The sequence below is a fragment of the Thermobia domestica genome, chromosome 5 (assembly GCF_964235325.1).
Source record: "Thermobia domestica chromosome 5, izTheDome1.hap1.1, whole genome shotgun sequence".
NCBI lineage: Eukaryota > Metazoa > Arthropoda > Insecta > Zygentoma > Lepismatidae > Thermobia > Thermobia domestica.
In genome coordinates, this window is record NC_137458.1 from 228,234,831 (window position 1) to 228,252,924 (window position 18,094).

Consider the following 18,094-nt stretch of genomic DNA (forward strand, 5'->3'; position numbering starts at 1 on the left):
TGTTTGATAGATATTATTATATTATTTACCGTAAGTGCATTTTATAACTTTTCTTCCTAGTACTTCGTATATTTCATTGGCCAATATCGATAATAATTTGTTCGTGACTTTGTCATCGTGACTTTCCAGAAATTATGTAAATTTTGTTTCAATTGGTTTTATGTTCTTTTCATGTGGAAACTGAATAATAGAAGTTGATGGAAAACAACAGAAATTCTAAGAAAATTAAGTATCCTTCTTAGGGCTGCTATCTGTCCCGAATTAGGTTGGACGCCAAATTGTGCGAAGCACTTACAAAATATGCGACAAAAACTCTTAGTGGCATATATAAATTTTGACCCACGATGTGCGTTTATAACCATCAAGGTATCGATATGGTTCTAATGCTTAAAATTTTCTTATTGGCATCAGTGAAAACCGCCGTCAATGATGCTATTCTCTATTTGTACCGGTTAAGTGGTTCATAACTTCTGTTGAACTAAAAGCCAATAAGCTGACGCTACAAGTTCTCTGTTTCATGTGTTTTAGGGAATATTCTTTCATTACAGTTATCATTCATTAATATATGTATTTCTTTATAAATTGTTTCATGTATGAATTTGGTTCGGGTTTAAGTTACGAAAAACTGGCGATCTGCACATGTTCAGTAAATGCGTTCCGCTTTAGGCTTACCACGAGATTGCATCCATAATACCCTCGGAAGGTTAGAGGGAATAGGAATAGGCGAAACGAGAATGAATAACTTTATAGGAGGGCTCTTTTTTAGGTTTTCAATACAGTACTTTTGCTATGGATACGAACACGAAATACGCAAGTAGAATATTGTAAATCTGGATGGGTATTTACTTTCAGCAGAGAAGTTTTATGTTTGAAGCTTTGGCATTTTTTAATTGCAGCTATATGAACACTTTTTTTTTAAAGTTTTGTTCCATATTTAGAATTAAGTTCACAATGAAGCAATCAATTGGAAGCTCTTTCCGTTTGATACATTTTTTATTTTTTTTTTCGTTAGTCGGTTAGCGGAATGAGTCCTACCATCGTAGTACGTAAACTTCGTTGTCTTACACACTTGCGCTTGCTTTATAGTTTTTAATATATCCTGTAAAGACATTGAGAGGCCTGAACCAATCTTTCTTCACTACCCTCATTATTATGTGACTAGATGCTTTCTGAGGGCAAGTAAGAAAAACAGAGAAATGTGTACAGTATTCTCATGATTTAGTTTATAGTAATATGCGGGAACTGTAACTAGAGCATAGAACAGCTTGATCTAGAATGCTGCGCTGTTATCACACGGTTCTTTCATAGGTGAAAGCAAGAAATGGCTTCCTGAAAGAAGGCATATATGCCTTTTTTCGCCAAACAGTAGTCGGAGTGAGGGATTGTAATTGAATAGAGTTTGAGGAAATATTATCCGTACGAAACTTATATCGCCCCTCCGCAAAGAAAAAAAGGCCGTCGAAAGAAGTTTCACTGGATAGGCCCTATGTAAAATAAACTAATTAAGTGTAAATATTATTCTCTACTAATTAGAAGAACACTTAGAAAATTTCATGTATTTGGATGAGTCACCGATTTATTTATTCGCTTATTGAGAATACGAAATCAGAATAGAAAAACTTTTCTGATCAGATATGTAGATACATTGCAAAATCTCAGCAAGGTCGATGGCTCGATTACAAATTATTTTTATGTGCAAATTGTTCTATTGCAATTGTTTATGTGCAGTTTCATTTAAGTTTTGTAAACCAGACTAGTATTGATTTGTTGCCGAGAGGTCTTACGTAACTCATAAAAAATATATAAATTATCGGGTATTTGTATGTAAGATGGTAAATTCTGATAGCGGAAAGACGATGCTCACGTGTACTAAAGAATTTCAAACGAAAAGTATACGAGATATACCTTCAATCATAGAAGACATCCGCACATAACTTGAATCCGAGAAATCCCAAACTACTTTTGCTTCTAACTGAAGCAATTGTGCATTGGAGGCACTATTTGGGCTTTCTCTGGCTTAAAGACACTAAACACTAAAATATACGTTTTGAATAAGGTAGTTTACCAGCATTTTGTGTTTATGCTTGTTGATACCAGTTCTTTTGTTGAATTTATTTCTCGTGAATGGTCCTCGTATCCTGTAGAGGCACACATTGAGGCAGGATAGAACATCAATCTGAAGGAAATGAGGCCCAAAGCGTCACTCAGTGAGAACATGCCACCTTTGTATATTTTCTCTAGGTTTCGCCAGCATCTCTTTCCAATGATCTAATCCGCTTCCTCTAGCAAACATAAAGGATCCAAGGACGAGACGTCCGAGAATTTGGTCTGCAAAGAAAGAGTAATAATACATATGTATATATCTTTTTAGAAATGTAAATATCCGTATGAAGAAATTAGGAAAAACACGATAATTTGTTCTAGTATTAAGTATTATAGATTTTTCTTACAAAAATAGTAAGACAATTTCATTTGAGAAAATATTATAATAATAGGTTAATTGATTTATTGTATTTATGTTCTTTCTCAGCAACGTAGCGAGGGGTGGCCAGATTGCTCACAGTAACTGTCAGTTGTTTGTTTAGAAATATATATAAAAATAAACAGACAAAAGTTATTTATTTCGTTGCAAACAAATAAAAAAAAATCCCATTCGATTGTTGTGTTCGGATCTACTTTCAAATGTTAGTATTTCTGGCCCATTATTTCTCCGAGAAAAGACGCCAGCTATATAAATAAAATAATAATACTAAGAATAATAAACTTGAAAGCTATTATTGTGAAGATTTATTTCCTTATCTGGTTTGATAGTGATTCCTCGCATTTCTGAATGAGGGGTAGATTTTGTCATATTGTGTCTTCAGAAATTCAAGTATTTTCTCAAAACCAGCATTTCATTTGTTGCGCTAATATGGGTGCTCTGATATTTTCTTTTTCCTTTCCATTGAACTTCCTGATGGTATTGTCTTTTGCAGACAAGCATACTTTATATTTACCTGATAAACCTACGTATTCTTTGTGTAATCAATTTTCAGATTTCAGAAACTGTTAAATCACATTGCCTGTGCTAATTGTTCAATAAATTCCAAATGCTTATGTTTCTACCTAGCTCATGAAGGAAAACATCATTGCGCATTACACTAAGAATCTACGAATGTAAGATGAATTCAAATTAACCTTCCAAATTATTTGACCCCCTCTTTATTTTCTGTCAGCAAGACCATATAGCACGAGACCTACAATTTAAAGTGAGATCTGAGCTACTGAAATGCGTTCGATGCTTTCCTACCGGAAATCAAATCCAGGACTTAGTGCACCAAAATATAGTAATAGGACGCAGTATATAAAGTACTGACAACAATGGTAGGATAAGCTGCTTTCCTCGACCTAGTCAAAGTATTTGACACAATATTACATGAAATTCTTTCCCTTAAACTTTACCTAGGTAGATTTGTTCAATGCAACTATGGATAATCACGGGCGTTTCTGGCAGGGCTACAAAGCAGATGCGTTCCCCAAAATTTTGTATAAAAAAGGAAATGAAAGAAGATTGAAAGTACTTACATAGAAGAAGTAATGAAACGGGAGGTAGAAATGAATATACGTATGTTGTTGGGTTGTAATATTATTTTGTGTGTGTCCGAGTGGCATGATCGAAGTGAAATAAGAAAGGAAGAGAAAGTCTACAATTAATGGATAGTATTGAAGCATATAACTGCTAAGTTAAGGCAAATATGTTATCTAAATTACTTAGTGACCCTGTGTTTAAAATCTTCTAAATTTGTAGCAAATGACCTACTGGTATGGTTAAAAATGATGATGAATGATGTGTAAGAAAAAAATGCAAAAGTTATCAGATTACAATCTTGCTAATTGAAGTGGAATCCCACTAAAGAGCTAGGAAGGAATATGGGAGGTTACAAGGTAAAGACTACAAAGTTAATTATGGGAAAATACAACCAGATTTATTTAAAATTTCGAAACCAAGAAATTTCGAGTGTTCTACAGATCTCTGAAACTATTAGTAATAGAAGTTTTGAAATTTTAAAACAATAATATTCTTGTACCCTAGGTTGCAGATAACATGGGATGTTGAGAGATACAACCCTTAAAAGGGTAAAAGGAAGTCTTAAAAGTTCCATTGCTTTTATCCCAATTTCCAGAACTATTTCGAATTTCAAACGATTCCTTTTAAATTTCCTATAAATAATCCCCATGCAATCTAGGCTGACGATGAGATTAAATTTTGCGAAATGTGATCCCTAAAGAAAGAAATGGGATTGAGCATTTACGTAATTCCAGTGAAATCGAACTTATATCAATAACTATTTTGAAACCATAAAAGAGAACATAGTATACAGGGTGGTTCATTTAAAATTTGCCACCCCTGTATCTTGTATTAGAGGGGTTTGTTTAAAAAATCCCGAAACACATCAACTTTAGTTTTGAGGGGGACGGACAATTGTGACAAATTCAGCAGCACTGCCCCACTCCCTGCAGTTTAGTGGAGAAAGCTTCATTTTCCTTAAATGGCAACATGGGTCAAATAGCATATCGTTTGGAAGCATATTTGATGCTAGTTATGAAAATATAATTGTTTTGAAATTTCACCCATTACGTTAGGAGAAATCGCGTTCACAAATGTTACCTATTAGACACAGTAATTATCAAACAAGATTATGTTTAGCGTTAATAAACGTTATGAATACCCTCAATTTCTAGTTGTGCTAAGAAATCAATGTCAGCAGCCTGCACTGTGAGAAACATTAGACTTGTTGCCAAATTCCAGTGGTCTACTGGCGAAACCTTTATTGTTAAATTGCAACATCTGTAAAATAACATATCGTGTAAAAGCCTCTTTAATTCTTTTTACAAAAAGGTAAATATTTGAAAAGTGTACGCAACATTGTGGCAGAAATCACGTTCGAAACTTTTGCAAATGACAGTAACACTGAATTGTAAAATGGTATTTGTTCCCTATTAATCCTTCAGTACTCTTTATTACCCACGAGAGTAGCAGAAACATCCGCAAGCTGTGTTGTGATGAACATAACACGTGTCGTCTTAGTCGGTATAGTCTAGGGCAAAACATTAATTTGTTCTCAATTAATACATGGAGCACGTAATACAGCATTGGAAAACTCCTTTGAACCAAAGTACAAAAATACATTGTGTGTGAAAGTGCAATTAATACGGTGTGTGTGACAGATATGAATGTATAATGTCTAATTTAGAGATCATTAGTGATACATGCTGTGAAAGTGCACATTGCACAAAATGACACTGTGTACATTTCGGGAACAGAAACAGAGCAGGATGGGTATCTCAGCAAGCTAGTCAGTCTTGCTTTTGACACGTTGACTTGAAATGCATTGTTGTCGAGAGTGTGTCAAAGAATTAAGGTACCATAATTATTAAATCTTGTTGTTAACTGAATGAAACATAAGTCATACTGAGTCATCGCATTGTTGGCCCTGACTTCCTGCCACATAACTTGAACGGACACATCTATCTTGATTTGGGACGGAATTATGTGAATCCTATGATCATTGAAATAGTTTAAAATGATCCAACTTATTCGGAAGACATTATATTTTTTCAACACGATGGTCCACCACCACATGATGATGTCCAGGTTAGTTCTTGGACCAGAGGTTTCATGATCGTTGGATAGGTAGGAGAAGTCTTATTGAGTGTCCTGTAAGGTTTCCGGATCTTTCTGCGTTAGATATTTTCTGTAGGGACACTTAAGATCTAAACTCTACGCCACAAAGCCACATTCATTACATGAACTGCGGCAAAGAATAGTGGCGAAATGTCGAAAACTAACAGCAGAGATCCTACAGAATGTACTTCGTCATTTCGAGCAACTCCTTTACTAGTGTATGGAAGTTCAGGGCGGCGACTTCGAACATTGAATAAAATAAGGTTTATGTTCTAAGTGTACGTTGTTCTGAGTATTTCGAACTGTACGTATTTACTGCCACACTATTGCCTTAACTAGAAACAAACGGAAATATAATACACAATGGGTCAGCACGTGATTTCTGTCTTAATTTTTGAATACTTTCGTCTTTCCATTCCCGATCTCCTTATTACAAACTGTGTTTGGACTACTGAACGTTTTTCATAATTAATGTTAGCAACCAGACCAGAAAATGTGATTTAAGTCAAGCCAAATTAGCACAGTAATGTTGCTACAAGCTCTTCCTACAACAGAGGCAAATTCCAGCTTATTGTATGCAACAGTTTCAATCACAATATTTGGCATTTATTACTATAATTCCAAATTAATTGCAATTGTGTCAGCAAAACCAAAAGCTCTTTCTTTTGAATTGCCAATTGACCACTGTGTCTATTGATCAATGTTGATCTGTATACAAATCAAAAGTTTTAACACTAATTCCCAAAGTATGGTGCAGTGCGGTCAAATGTTGAAAGCGATGTAGCACGTAGTTATCTTCTACTGCGTGGTAGTGGTGGAAGGAATGTTGAATTTTAATTTCAGAACGTGAAGACACTACCAATTTAAGACTTCATTGGCAGTGCAGTTCAAAGCATGGGAATGCGGCAAGTAGTCATTAAATGTCCAAAAAAATAGCATTATTCTAAATAGACTCAAAAGTGCTCTCCTATGGTGCATTACGTGCTCCATGTTTAAATTGAGAGCAAATAAATGTTTTGCTCTAGACCATACCGACTAAGGCAACACGCGTTATGTTCAACACAACACAGCTTGCGGATGTTTCTGCTACTCTAGTGGGTAATAGAGATTACTGAACGATTAATAGGGAACAAATACCATTTTACAATTCCGTGTTACTGCCATTTGTAAAAGTTTCGAACGTGGTTTCTGCCACAGTGTTGCGTACACTTTTCAAATATTAACCTTTTTGTAACAAGAATTAAAGAGGCTTTTATACAATATGTTGTTTTACAAATGTTGCCATTTAACAATAAAGGTTTCGTCAGTAGACCACTGGAATTTGACGGCACGTCTAATGTTTCTCGCAGTGCACGTTGTGATTTCTCAGCAGAATTAGTAATTGAGGGTATTCATAACGTTTATTAACGCTAAACATAATTTTGATTGAGTATTCCTGTGTCTAATGGGTAACATTTGCAAACACGATTTCTCCTAACGTGTTGGATGAAATTTCAAAACAATCATATTTTCATAACTAGCATCAAATATGCTTCCAAACGATATGCTATTTGACCCATGTTACCAATTACGAAAAATGAAGCTTTCTCCACTGGACTGCAAGGAGTGGGGCAGTGCTGCTGAATTTGCCACAATTATCTGTCCCATTCAAAACTAAAGTTGACATGTTTCGGGATTTTTCAAACAAACTCTTCTATTACGAGATACAGCGGTGGCAAATTTTAAATGAACCACCTTGTATAGTACTCTCCATAAGCGTTATTCTTTCCGCGTAAAGCATAGGCATGCGAATAGGCTACTGAAATGAAATAAAATCTAAGTTTTACGTCTCATGGTAAGCCGGCTAGGCTAAAGGGGACGGTAATGATAAGAAATGAATGAAATGGTGGAATGAAGACAACGAGAGGTAACGGAAGAAAACCCACGAACACGGTGTTTGTCCACCACAGAGCTCACTTTGCGCGAGCTGGAATCGAACCAAGAACACCATGCTACAGAGGTGAACGCTATACCACTGAGCCCCAATGGTTTTGGCATTCTGCTAGTTATTTTATAATTGGGACTAGATGAGATTATTATGAAACAAAGATTGTTCTTCCCAAACAGAAGTATTTTCATTCGTTTCCACATTCTATATGACAAATTTTCTGTTTCATATTTTAACCCGTTTAGTTATTTATTTGGTTTTTCTTTTAAAAAATCAATCTCAAGGACAATATATATATATATATATATATATATATATATATATATATATATATATATATATATATATATATACACCTACAACACATGTTTACATGTTATAACAGTATTTCACATGTTTACTAAAATATGTTCGTGCTAAGTTTGGTCCAGATCGAACGAAACTTAGAACGAAGATATTTTAGTAAACATCTGAAATACTTTTCTGTGCAAATCTTTGGTTCCCGAGGTATTGACTATTAAAGTTGGGATATACGATTAGTCTTTTTTTTTTTTTTTGCAAAAAAATACTATTTGCTATTGAAAACAAGAATTAGCAGAAAATACACGGAACAAAACTGTTAGGATACGATTATACCGAAATTTTCCTATTTCATCCTTCTCCTCTTTTCCTCCTCCAACGGAACCGACGAAGGAAAACAAACATATTGTTTTAAATGGAACCATAAAGTGTTTATTTTTAAAAGTAGGCCATTAATTGGAAAAGCGCTGATTAGGTACTCATTCATATACACAGCAACTCTGCGTTCTCAGTGACGTTTAAAATAGAGTGGCATGTATTCTTTTTACTGCAAATGTGCTGTTGATGCCTGAGCCGGAGAGAACTCTTTGAATGTTTTGCTGCCAACCCTGATTTGCCTTTGAGTGAGGAAAATTAATAGCTAAGCTCGGCATAATCATGCTGTTCTATGAAGGATAAGGGATGATTCGAGATAGGAAAATCTCGGCATAACCGACCCTTAAATGTTAAAGTAAAATGAAATGTGAATTAATAACAAAAATTCCCTCAAATCAACGAAGGGCGAATTTTCCTGCAATCGGGAGACTAATTACAAATTATTAAAATAACAATGACAAATGGAGAGGTAAAAGAAAGAATCTGTATTCTGCACACAAACTACTACTTAGACTATACACTTGTGGAAAGAATAGCGATACGGAATAAATTATATATACCTTCCAGATAGAGAGTTTCAGTGTTTGCGTCTGTGAAAGCCACAAAATAATATATTTATGATTATTCCTCAAAGTTCATACTTAGTTAGGTAAGTTATTTCATGTACTTAAAATATGTTAATAGTGCGACTTGACGCGCACCAAGTTGGAACATAAAAATTCGAATCACATCTACCTATACCAAGCAGAGGATAGTTAGGGATATGTTGTCAATCCGTATGTTCTTCGACTAAATACAAAGAATATCATGTAAACAACCAGGAAACGCACTTCTCTTTGAAAGGCTATTATAGCAAATTGGTTTAAAATAAAACTAACAATACCAGGCCTTTTGAGGAGAGGTTGGGGGCTACGTTTTTTTCTTTTTCTTTTTTTGAATGAGACTGCATTAATAAAGTTAAGTAATTCCATTAAGTTGTTTAGTTATTAAATGAATACAGGCCTAATAACATTTTTTGCAAATTGTTATCTCATATAACTTTCGAGTGTCAGAACGAAATTGAATGATTTTCACATATATTATTGTTCATTTACAATATACTTTTAAAAAATATTCACTTCTCTTAAAATATTCTGAATAGTAAATAAAATGCCTCTAAGAGTAGACTGAGCTTAAAGTGTAATGAATAAAAACAATGAACTAAAAGTTATCGTAGTTAATGAATTTTTATGTAAAAAAAGAAATATTAGATTCAAAACCTTTTTCTTTTTTTTCAATATGTTTTCTTGTATATATGTTTCGAGGGAGATGGAGACAGATAATGAACTCTGCTTCAGGCAGCAGTACGTGCACATAACGGAACACGAATAGGATATTTTTTATAAAATTTGCTACTCAAATTTAGTTTCACGACGTCTGTGTAGCAAAGAGCTGCCAAAACGATTTGAAATGCAAAGAGTTTCGTTTTCCTTATAATTTTCCACTTTTTCTTGGCCTAGGAAAAAATAAGTAAAAGCCTTTTTTAAATTTAGTTTTTTCTTTCTATTCAGAATTTGAATGAAAGAGTAAGCACCGTTGTTCTCCATCTCAATTCAGAACCTGGATAAAAACAGAGGAAGAAGAGTGTCCTTAAAATAGTTTCTTCACTATTTCATTGCTCGGGCTTTTATCCTAGGTTATTATATAAGCCCGCATAACAGAAGCAATGTGGGTTGCATATAGGCAAGGAACTTTTAGAAACAATGTGACAATAAACACCCATAACGTTTCACCTCTCTCTCCAACCCCCATACAAAATTTAGTAGCAGCCCAATGTGATGGTTTGCATTTGCAATTTATAAACAAAAGTATTCCCCTAAGTATTCGGCTTGTCCGCAAATTGCCTGCATTCTAGCGACATCTCTTTGCGTCAGGTAGGACGCAACTCAGCTAGTCTGTGAACTATTGGAAATTAGTATGACTGGGAGACTGAAGCGTCTTGCGTATATAATAAGGATTACGAATGTATAACTATTTTCGCCTCGATATTTATGCAATAAATAATTCTTATCCGTTTGACGTTTGCATATTACCGTTACTCACAAACATATATATTTTTACTAAAGATTTCCAAGTGTCCAGGTGTAACGATCTCGCAGATCTGCTGAAGGGTGAGAAAACTTAAACCCCCATTTCCCTTATTAGGAGTCCAATGCCACAAAGCCCATCTAATATATATTCTGGAGTGTAAGGAGAGAATCCGCAAAAAATGTCAAGCTCATAAACTCAACGATTTTGGAGATCTGATGATGGGTAAATAAGACAATAGGCTTTCTTTTGTAGCTTCATTGGGTACTACTAAATTCTTTTGACAATAAGTTTGAATTAATCAACAGCACATTATTGGTGAGTTGCGCACAAGACCACACACACACCTATATATGCAAGCCTTCAGCTAGCTGAGGACTCCGCCCCAGACCCACGCGCTTCCTCGGCCTACGGCCTCGTACCTCTTAATTCCACAATTCTACGGAATTTCAAGTTTCTTTTTCTACTTCAGTTATCTAAAAGATAAGATTTTGTATCCCAAGAAAACGCCCATTTAAATAATACGGGAATTTCTTCATCGCCCTTTAGGCTCCTTAAAAACTAAAAAATTCACTTTTGGCAAATTTTCTGTGGGTTGGTCCCGAAAGGTTACAATCATGCCAAATCTCATCATTCTAATCCTGTCGAAAATGCCTAAACATTTTGGGGTGTAGAAGATGTCCCCTATAAATAACGTAGGAAAGATTTTTCTGTTCCCCATTAGACAACTTTAAAGTTGGGAACTTTAATTTTTGGTAATTTACTTGGGTAACGCTACCAAAAACCTACAAGCATACCGAATTTCAAGTTTTTATTCCAATTCAAAGTGCCTAAAATATGAGTTTATAGGTAAAAAAAAGGTCCATTTAAGTAACATGGGGAATTTCTTCATCCCCACTTTAGACCCCTTAAAAATTAAAAATATTCACTTTTGGCAATTTTCCTGTGGGTTAGTCCCGAAAAGCTATAAACGTGTCAAATTTAATCATTGTAGCCCTTAAAGAAAATGCTCAATAATTTTGGGGTGTAGATGCCCTGTATAAATAATATAGGATTTTTCAATAGTCCATAAAACCATTCTAAAGTTGGAAATGTTTATTATTGGTGGTTTACTTGGATAACACTAACGGAAATATACAAGCATACCGAATTTCAAGTTGTTTCTCCAATTCCAAGTACTGGATGGGATTACCAAGAGAAGATGAGATTATAGGTCCAAAAAACGCCCATTTAAATAACATGAGAATTTCTTTATCCCCCTTTTGACCTCCTAAAAATCAAAAATATTCAGTTTTAACAATTTTCCTGTGGGTGAGTCCAGAAAAGCTATAATCATGCTAAATTTCAACTTTCCACGTCAACCGGAAATACCCGGAAATACCCTTTTATTTTATGTCAATCAGTCCATGTTGTTTTATATTGATAATGATAATGAATTTTTAGAATTTATTAATATGTATATGAGTACAAAACAGTTACTTAACAATCTTTATAGCGATTCAGGGAGAGGCCGAGCTTCTGCTGTTTGTGGTTCTCCCTTTCAGAATATATTTACATATTATAGGATGGCGGGTAAATACTTAATATATGTAGATAACACAAAGTTACATGAGGTTATAAACACTTAATTAGTTCATAGTAAAATAATAACAACAATAATGACACATTAACATGGTATTGTCTCAATTTTTTAAATACTCGTTCAGCTGTTTTTTAAATTTGCTAAAAGTTTGTAGTTCTCTGATACCTAGGGGAAGGGCATTCCAGGCCTTAATACATTGGTACCTGATGCTTTTGATGCCATAATTTAATCGTGGTTTTGGTTTTTCAAGTTCTTTGTTTGTCTTTGCACGTGTACTAACTGAGTGTTTTATTTCAACAAACTGTGTTGAAAATATAATTGCATCTTTCATGAGAATTCTGTACATTAGACAATTTATCCTGTAAAGATAAGTTTATCTAATTTTAATATGTTCAGTTCATGGAATAACGGTTCTGTATGTGCAAGAAAATGTTCATTTTTTTTATTATTCTTGTTACCCTCTTCTGAAAAACAAGGAGCTTATATTTAAGCTCAGCACTTAAGTTTCCATACCAGGCTTCGATTCCGTATGAAAGGTATGGGTGGATGAATGCATAGTAATATATTCTTGTGATAGATTCAGGAAACAGTTTTCATATTTTAAACAATAAACCAGTGTGTACAGAAACTTTTTTTTCTGATTTCAGAACAATGTTTCTCCCATGTGAAGTGCTCATCAAACCAAACACCTGGGTATTTTATGTTTTCAACAACTGTTACTTTTTGAGAGCTTATTGTAATAGAATAGTTATTTATGTTCTGCATTTTATGTCTGTTTCTAAAAAAAAATACGCACTTAGTTTTGTCAACATTTAAAGTTAATTTATTAATTAGAAACCAGTGTGACAATCTATCTAACTCAAAATTAATCGATTTCTGTATTGTTTTAAGCTCTGATCCTTTCGTGAATATAACTGTATCGTCCGCAAACAAACAGCACTGCGAATTTTTCAATACACATGGCAAGTCGTTAATATATAAAAGGAACAGTAATGGCCCTAATATGGAACCTTGAGGAATTCCACAGCTTACAAGTGCTGTGTTGATGTGTGTCCATTCACACTAGTGTATTGCAACCGATTCTTTAAATAGATTTTCATAAGATTGAAAACGACTCCCCGTATTCCATAACATTGTAGTTTCTGCAGTAATATTTTGTGATTTACGGTATCGAACGCCTTTTTAAGATCAATAAACACACCTATCACATAACTACTTTCGTCAAGAGCATCTGAGATGTAGTTTGAAAGACTATTAATGGCAAGTTGTGTAGACTTATTTTTCTGAAATCCATGTTGTTCTTGAGTTATTATTTTATGTTTTGTTATGAACTCTATTAATCTGGAATAGATTACTTTCTCATATATTTTGCTCAAAATAGGGAGTATCGAAATTGGTCTGTAATTAGTTTTACATGTTTCCTTACCGCCTTTGTACACTGGTATTACTTTCGCGATTTTCAATCCATCAGGGAATATTCCTGTTTCTAAAGTTCTATTAATTGTATGTTCAAGAATGGGTGCTATTTCCTTACTAGAATCTTTGATAATTTTTGTGTTTATATTGTCATGTCCTGTACTTGATTTGTTAGGTAAAGCCCTAATTATGCTACATATTTCAATTTCACTAACAGGCCTGAGAAATAGACTTGCCTCAACATTTCGAGATATATGGTGAGAAAGGTCCCCTGGTAATGATTTTATTCTGGCCGCCAAGTCCGTTCCAACTCCTTCGAAGAAACTGTTGAACTCATTTGCTACTTTTATCGGGTCATTAATAAGGGTTCCACGTTCATTAATGATATTTATTTTCGCATGTTTTCCCTTTGTTTGAATATTTATTGCCGATTTGATGGTCTCCCATTTTTTGTTGATATTATTTCCTGTTTCTATCAGATTATTCATATAATAGGTCTTTTTGGCATTCTCGATAACTTTCTTTAAAGTATTGCGATATTGCTTGTATCTTTCGCGAAGCCCTAAATTGAATGGATTTTGAGTACTTCTTTTCCAAAGAGTATCCTTTCTTTTAATTGAGTTAAGTGTAGCCATCGTCATCCACGGTTGGATTTGTATGTTGTATTTATTAGTACACCTTTTCGTTACAGTGCATTCTTCTATACACTTCTCTATTGTTGTTTGAAGAATTTGTAAGGCTTTTGATGGGCATGCTGTAGTGTACACTCCAATTTCGGACCATTTTGTTTCTTTAATCTTCTGCTTTATTTTCTTGTAATCCCGAGTAGTAACTTCCCGTACTCTTTTGTTTAAATTTCCTAATGTCAGTAACGTTGACATGTAAACAGGAAAGTGATCACTAAGGGATGTTGTTATTGCCCCTGATACTATTTTACTATTTATCATATTCGTCCCAATGTGATCTATTATACTACGTGTATTTCCTTGAATACGGGTGGGAACCGTTATACACATTTTGTTACTATTGCTGTTTAACATATGTATGTACTCTACGCTTTCGTGCTCATCATTCAAATGAATGTTAATGTCCCCTGCAAATACGCAATATTTATTTTCGCTATTAATTTTAGTTAGTATTAAATTTAAACAATTTTTGAATTCCTCATAATTTTAATCAGGTGACCTATAGATAACTCCTATGACAATGCTCTTTTTGAAATTGGGATTGGTTATTTCAACCCATAACATTTCACATAAGTTAATGTTATTAATTTCGTTTGTCTTCGCGAATAAAATAATTTAATGACGTTTAGAGTTACACTCTGTAAAGAAAAAATAGCGACACCTCAATTCTCAAGCTAACTAACACAGAAAACAATAGTTGCAGCCCGTTAGAAGAGGAATAGAAGGAAATGAAGTGTGGGATAGTTCATTTGCGTTATTTGTGACACCTGTGGTGTTCGACACCGCTTGCCAATTGTTTGTGTATCAGTAATATTTTCGCTAGATGGCACTGAGTGCGTCTCGTAAATTATTGTAGTGAGAATTTTGTATTTCATTTGTGATGTATAGGCTGAGGTAAATAGCGTTTTATGATTGTTCTTTGCTTTCTCATTGTTTGAACAGTGTCAAGTGACAAAATTGTTGTTGTGCAGCGTTGCTTGTATGTGATATTATTGCTACATGTGGACTGTAAACAAATAAGATGGGTAAGAAATGTGACTTGTTGCCATGTGAACAAGACATAATTATTGCTTTGCGCAGCTAAGGCAAATCTCTAAGGGAATAGATGGAATACTGAAAATCCATGATTCTACGGCAGGAAGAGTAATCCACAAGTGGAAACACCATAACAATCGTCCCTTCGTCAACAGTGTAAAAGAAAAAAGATCCAGAGCAGATTGCTAAATGAAATCAATAGCACTGCCGATTTCAGGAGTGATTTCCCCAAAAATCGCTTCTGTAGTTTGACATGATCTTGGAACTGCAGTTACTCGTACAACTGTATTGTCTTGGCTGTATGAAGAGGATATTACAAAGAAGAAACCGCGTAGAAAGTCCAAACTGACAAAACACAGAGGATTTCAACATGTAGTGTTGTGAGTTGATATGCAACTTGGACTTATGACAACTGGAAGCACGTCGTTTTCTTTGTTGAAAAGAAGTTTAGAATAGAGGGAATCGATGGTGGTGTGAAGTTGTGGATACGAACAAGCAAGGAACTTGACAAGGATTTTGTTTAAGAGATGCAAATATTCAGTTACTGAGTGATAGTATGGGCTTGGTTCATCGTTAAAGACGTCAGAACGACGGATATATGTGAAGGATCGTTTGATGCACGAAAATATCTTCAAATTCGGGTACGTAAAGTTTCTACAACAGCTAAAGACGACTTTTCTGAAGAAAATTTGGACTACTTCCTTTTCCAGGACGATAATGCTTCATGTCGCCGAGCGAAAATCGTTAATACGTGGTTCAAGAATATGACTATTTAGAAACTCGTGTGGCCTACAAACTCACCTGACATGAATCCAGTTGAAAATTTGTGGATCAATATGAGTAGAAGATTAAATAGACAACTATCTCAAACAGAATGGAATTCAAGGAACATATAATCCGGGTGTTATTCCGTGAAATCGAGGTTGCATTTTGCAATAGCCTTGTTACCAAAGGGCTCCGATGATTCGCTGCACTGCAGAAAGCCCATGGTGCACATACAAAATACTAGTTTGGTGTATGGTACTTCCCGATGTTTGCACATAATATGTCTTACCCTCAAGAAATTCCATTTCTTGTTTTCTGCTGTTGTTGTTGATCTTTTTCAGTTTTATGTATAACTCTTCCTATAAACGATTTTGCTCAAAACACACACAGCTACTTATATATGCATATAAAATCATTAAATTCATGTCAAAAGCCTGAAACTCTGGGGCAAGTATTAAGAATGAACTGCTCATTAGGAATATGCATTGTAATATTATCAGGAATTCATGTAAAAAATCATATTGATTAAAGTATGTTGCGAAAACCATATCCAAGCAAGTGTCGCTATTTTTTCTTTACAGAGTGTAGGATAAAACCTCTAAACAACAAAGAGGTTTTGAAGAAAGACGAGTGGGTAGTTGTAGATTTTGATGATGGTATGGGGGGAAAAGTTTTGGATTGCAAAAGGCTTGGAGAAAGTAAGCAAATATGAAGGAACATTTTCTTAGACCTATTTTCACCGAGATACACTATGGTTGTATTTACGGACATTCACAGAAACACGACGAATACCCACTTCACCTTGAAAATGTAGTAGGAAAAATGCGTACTCCTGATATGTATGCATGAGGTTGGTACAAATTCAACTTAAATCATAAGCACTTAAAAATATAAGTTACACTATCGATTGTGGCAGAAGTGTTCCAAAAAAGTTAATAATGTTTTTGTTCAAAGATAATATGGATTAGTATTCATTTTCTGTTTTAGATTTTACGTTTTATATTTTGAATTTTAGTTTCTCTATCATACTCATAATGATTATTGTAAAACTGTAACAAATATATGCAAATATATATACAAATATAAACGTTAAAAATTTAAAAGGAAGATAGTGATATTTTGTCTACTTTGTAACTTTTAAACATAAATATATATTACAATCAAGATGTTACAATACCAAAAATCCACGAGATAGACTAATTTTTTGTTTACATCAAAACTTGAATACAAAGGTATTAAAATTTATTTTATGCATCAACTTGTATACAAAATTCCTAAAATTTATATTCCGTTTTAAAACTAAAGACCGGTCTGGTTGTTTGTTCGTTTTGAAACAATTTAATTATCTTTTATCTTTAAATGTTTTACACTTGGAAAGAAAAGACTTGATATTTTAATTGCTGGAAGGAAAAGATTGATATTTGATTGCTTTAGCAAATGACAAATAATGTTACAATTTACATTTTGTGTTACAAAATTATAAAACTACATGTTAATATTTCATTTGCTTTAAAACTTAGAAATATGCTCCAACATATGCTTTGTAATTAAAAATCGAAAGAAAACAGTGATTTGTGTCTGCTTTGAAATGACAGTACAATGTTATGTAAATGCAAATATTTAATGTTGTGTTCTCTGTAAATATTTATGTGTTGTAATATTTTTTATACTTTTCAATGTTTCATAAATAAGATACAAATTTTGTAAAACAGTATTTGTAACAATAAAATTAGTGTATTTTCTTATTGCCATGATATGTGGCCGACCCTGGCACATCACTAGTCGATTTACTGGGTTTGAGTGTCTGATTAATGGTGATTTACGTCTATTGCAATTTAAAAATCAATACACTAAAATATATAAGTAATATTTGCCAAATATAAGTTGGTCTACTTCTAGAATGCTTGAAGAACGAAAAAAATATGAAACTTCGAAAATAAGGGAAGGGTAAATTAGCTGTTTTCAAAATGAAGAATCGCCTTAAATGGCTGATCACTGGTGCTGTTATCCCATCATACAATTGAACACGTGTCATCTATACCGCATATAAACCAGTATAGTGGTTAGAACAATGGCTTTTCATAGCCGATTTATTATAATCGATGTATGTGGTATTCGCATACAAGAAAATATAAATTAAATGTATTTTTTCCGCTCTTCAAGAAAGTACATTTGTTTGGATCTCACCACAAAACTATAAGTATACCTTTAGTATAGATTATACAACCCCAAAAATTAAGTTTGGAGTACTTCAATTCTTAATAGGTATTTAGTTT

General features: G+C 33.9%; 1 protein-coding gene across 1 annotated transcript in view; it reads right to left on the reverse strand.

Annotated features, from left to right (window-relative positions):
• Window positions 1-1,722: 1,722 nt before the first annotated feature.
• Window positions 1,723-18,094, reverse strand: part of LOC145686439 (synaptotagmin-15-like) — a 440,558-nt gene continuing 424,186 nt past the window's right edge. The window contains exon 7 of the mRNA XM_081759741.1: window positions 1,723-2,328. Coding sequence (XP_081615867.1) covers window positions 2,201-2,328 — 128 coding nt within the window. The 3' untranslated portion in view covers window positions 1,723-2,200. The remainder of the gene's footprint in view (window positions 2,329-18,094) is intronic.